At 29.3% G+C, this 4764-nt stretch overlaps 1 protein-coding gene across 1 annotated transcript; it reads right to left on the bottom strand.

Moving 5' to 3' along the window:
• Positions 1-2107: 2107 nt before the first annotated feature.
• Positions 2108-3449, bottom strand: LOC108341286 (transcription repressor OFP8). Its single transcript, XM_017578984.2, has one exon. The coding sequence runs from the start codon at positions 3053-3055 to the stop codon at positions 2264-2266; it is 792 nt and encodes a 263-aa protein (XP_017434473.1). The 5' UTR covers positions 3056-3449; the 3' UTR covers positions 2108-2263.
• Between the last annotated feature and the right edge of the window lie 1315 nt (positions 3450-4764).

The raw sequence follows: 4764 nt of genomic DNA on the forward strand, positions 1-4764 counted from the left end.
GGAAGATTTAAACTATTATTTAAAAAGTGTGTCAATCAATTTAAAAGTTTCATTAATAGATCATACGCTATTGTTTTGATCTCATCCAATGATATAGAAAATAAAAATAATGAATATTTCGGACAATAAAATAATGGATCAATACTATATTTTTTTTCTTACATCGGATCCATGTTACATCTCACAATTTATAGATATATGTTTCTACAACATCATCATAATAGGTTACTTCTTGCTTATATTAATGAGTAACATAACTAATATGAATGTTTCTTAACTTTAATTATATATGTATGTGTTTCGATAAATAATTTCTTCTTTTATCTTTTCATCCTCTAAATATAACACATTTCAAACATTCAAACTATATAATTTCCTATCTTACAATATTATCATCCTTGAGTACATTAAAATAATTATAATATTTTATTACAAACTATTCATTTAAATTACAACTTATTATAAACCACTGTTATTTTATTTTAATATGATTCAATAATTCTTAATTTATAATGTTTATAACAACGTAATTTTAATAAATCTTAAAAATTGTTACAATCATAATGTTAAAAATAATTATAAGAAAAATATAAAAATTTTATTCAAGAAAATACAATTGAAACTATTTTCCCACCAAGCCCTGTTAATTTATATTTTTTCTCAGCTTATTTTTTTATTATTATTTAAAATAACAACTCTAATCCCATTTTAATATAATTTACTCTATGTATATTTAAATTTATATATCTTTTGTCTTTGAGGATAAAATCATAATCATATAATTTTATTTATTAAAACATTTTTTTATCTATCTTACTCATTATATTATACATACATTTTTTTCCCAAAATCACTCAAATAAGACTGTTTTCATTTATTTAAACAACCCACCTTTCCGTAATCTAGTTCCCCAAATTCATCTCTCTCATCCAAATAAAGCCAAGAGTTTAGTGTTTTTTCCATCTATGATAAAAACATGATAACTGATTATGATATAAAATTTACTAATCTTGGTATGTAAATATTACAAATTAAATAATAATAAAGTAGTATAAAGGATCAATTGAACATATTTAGATTTGATGGTCTCATAACCACAATTTAAATGTTTATTTTGTAAATATAAGACATGTTAGAACGATGACATAAAATGAAGTTGAACACAGATTAAAAAAATAAAAATAGCTTGTAGACTTTTATGAATAAGTATCTTTATTTATTTATTTTGTATTGTGGTGTAAATAATAAAGTTTGTTATCGTAAAGGAATGCGTCAATATCTAGAAAAAATTACAAATAGACACTGTAGTTGTTTTACAAACATGAATATTAAAACCAAATGGAACTTAAATCTTTATAATCTACAAATGATATCTTGAAATAATATAAGAATAAATATTATTATATAGAATTTGGGAGGTATAAAAACAAATTTAAAAATGATTTTTTTATTTTATTTTTTAATAAAATAACTTATGTTAAAATATATTATAATTTTTTTTAAAAAATTTTATAATATGAAACTATCTATTAAATTATTGTAATTAATTTCTTTAATATTTATATTTTTAATAGATAATAAGTTTAATCCATTTAACTATTGTTTAATAATGACTAATCTTAAATAATTTTTTATTATTTTTAATTTTGAAAAATATATTTCGATTGAAACAATTAATATGATAATATTATTCTACAAAAGCTATATATGTATTTGAAAAATATTTTATTCTTTTTATAAAATTAAGGACATCAGTTAATTTATATTTTTTCAATGGTATAAGATATTTAATTTTAAAGATAAATCTAAACCATCAACAGTGTATTATGAGTTATTTGTCACTAAAATTTCTTCTATTTTTTTTAATTACATGTATTTTATTCACTCTAGTATTTGTAATAAATAATTATCATTATACAATTCAAAATACTTTGTAATAAAAAAAAATATTTCTTTATGAAAGTATTATATTGATGACAAAACAACATAAATTAGCGTTTTTGTAAGTTTGAGTGCAATAATCTTCAGTTTAACCTACATTAGAATCACTTTGTATAATCACTGTAAAATTTGACTCACACTGTCATCTCTTTTTTTATTACAGCACATGTATTCCACACATCTCTTTTCATAATATTTCTCTAACTAGAATTGAAGCAGACTAAATTAAAGGTGTATATGAATAAATTTTCAATCCAAAAACAAATCAAACATCCTAAGACTAACTCATTCACATATAAAGTAACCTAAAACAAAGCACAATTTACTTTTCCGTATCAGTTTTAACGTCCGTGAGATTTTTCACGGACTTTGGGTTCCACACGAACATTTGTTGCCAAATCTCCATGAAAACTCTAACGATGACTGCATGGTAACTCCGCGAGTTCAAAGCCAAGAAACACTGCAAAAGCTGTTCCAGGTCTTCCGCCTCAGACATCTCCATCTCCGTTATCATCTCCATCATCGATTTCTTGAAGTCTTCGTAAGGATCCTTCGACTTCTTCACCACCGCAAAGCTCTCCCTCACCTTCCCCTCAACATTGCTCCGCGTCACCGTCGTCGACATTTTCTTCACCTTCTCCGTCGTTCCCGCTCCTCCTCGATTCTCCGAAGAGCTCCGAAACCTCACGCTCTGAACCTTCTTCACGCTGCTCGCCTTCCTTCTATGCCTACTGTTTCTCAAGTCCCTCGCCTCGTCGTGACAAATCTCGTCGGAGAAACTTGTCAAGCAAGAAATCAGAGTCTCGCTTTCCTCTTCCTCGACGTTGTCGATCAGAAAATCGCTTCGCCTCGACGGAACGCTCGACGTGCCTTTCCGGCTTCTGGATTTCGCTTTGTACGGCTCCTTGTCACGGCACATTTTGCACCCCTGCGAAACGGACGACGTTATCTTGGACGATTGGGGAGAAGGAAGGTTGGGATGACGTGCGTTGTGGTTAACGGGAGAGAGACGGTATATGGCAGGAACGGGGTTTCCTGGGAAAGAAGAAAGGTCTTTTGAGCGACATATCTGAAAGGAAGGAACATTGAATTTGATTTTGAATCGTTTGGACATGGTGTGGTAATAGTTGGAAAGTAAAGAAAAGATGGCACATATTAAACAGTTTAGGGTTAAGAATATATTTATAATAAAGAGAAATGCAATAGAATAAGAATGGCCGGCATTGATGTATAGAGTAATAAGGAGAAAGGAAAGTGGGACCGAAGGTTTGATTGTGTGAGAATATGGTGATGGTCTCTGACTGAATCCAAGTGAGAGTGTGGTTGGTATTGGAAATGGCCTTCAGGTTATGCTTGCTGTTCGAAAATGACAGTGATTTAGGGTTCAGTTACGTAATGAAGACACGCACATAATTTCAAGAATCTCACCTTCCCAGAAAAAAAAGGATTAACACCATGCTATATTAAACACTTAATAGTGTCGACAATTGAAAACTTAGTATGCAAAATGTTCTGCGAAAGGTGTTGGTAGCTGCTGTAATCAACCGAACAGCCACTGAATATAAAATTTGAAATGAATAAAAATATTAAAAATATTTATGGAAATTTGATCTAAATGTGAGTTATAGTTTGTTTTTGTCGAATAGTGATGGAAAAGAAGGTGTGTCCAGCCAGCAGTGCATTGACGAGTTCAACAGAGCATATCCCCAACCGCAAAAGAATGATCCATCTTTATCAAATGTCTGAAAAGTTAAACCACACCTACGTATATTTTGGCACCATAGCTCCCAACACAGAATTGGTAACCAGATATGATACGTGTCCGACCTATCACACTTCATAACTCCACAAATGGACAACCATTTCCAAACAACATTCATATTTCATGCATTTCCACACTTGACTCAGCCCACACCTCTATTGCGTCATCACACGCGTTATACTTTACTTTTTTTATTTTTTTATTTTCAAAAACTTATTCATAAAAATGCTTAATAAATTAACATATTTTTTTAGACAATCAAGTAAAAAAATAAAATTAATTATTTCTCGTGATATCCCTGTCACACCCAAATGCCACTCACGTACAAACAAGCGAAAAATCCACCCGACGTAGTCTTCGGCGTTTGCATTGCATCTTCTTATCCACATCTTGTATTTGAAAATTTCTCATTCACTTTTTTTCTTTTATCAATCCATACAAATCATGAAATGAATTGTGATGCTTCTGCAAGAACTTTTCCCTGCATGAAAGCGTTGAGTCTTCAACCAAGAACCCTGAAATTCTGTACCAAATCAAAGATTCGAGACATGCCGTTTGTTTTGGACCATAGCGTAAATGATATCACTCTATGTTAAATCGAGTATTTCCACCTATGAAAATAAAAACAAACAATTAGTTATTTGCGTACCACGTCTCTTCAATCTTACATTGTTTAACAAAAGTTGAGTTATAAAACAATTTAAATATTTTTATATATATATATATAAAATCGAAATTCTACATTTCAAAAACGGACAATCGATGGTTCATTGATTTACATATATTTTATTGGTTTTGGTTGAATCTAATACTTCAATAATTAACTATCTCTCCGGATAACGATTTAGTTAGTTGAGTGCTAGATTTAAAATCTAAAAGCCAACATTAAAGTATTTATCATTTAAAAAAACGCATAGCTAAACATATGTATATTTTTTTGTTCAGTCTCATCTATATAAAGCCCAATCGAATGGAGTAAACATTAAACTATTGTTCATTCATAATTATTATTTTAACGGGAAAAATATATAAAGGTAAATTCTTCACCTTCAATTGCATTT

Source organism: Vigna angularis, chromosome 4 (assembly GCF_016808095.1).
Source record: "Vigna angularis cultivar LongXiaoDou No.4 chromosome 4, ASM1680809v1, whole genome shotgun sequence".
Classification (NCBI taxonomy): Eukaryota; Viridiplantae; Streptophyta; class Magnoliopsida; order Fabales; family Fabaceae; genus Vigna; species Vigna angularis.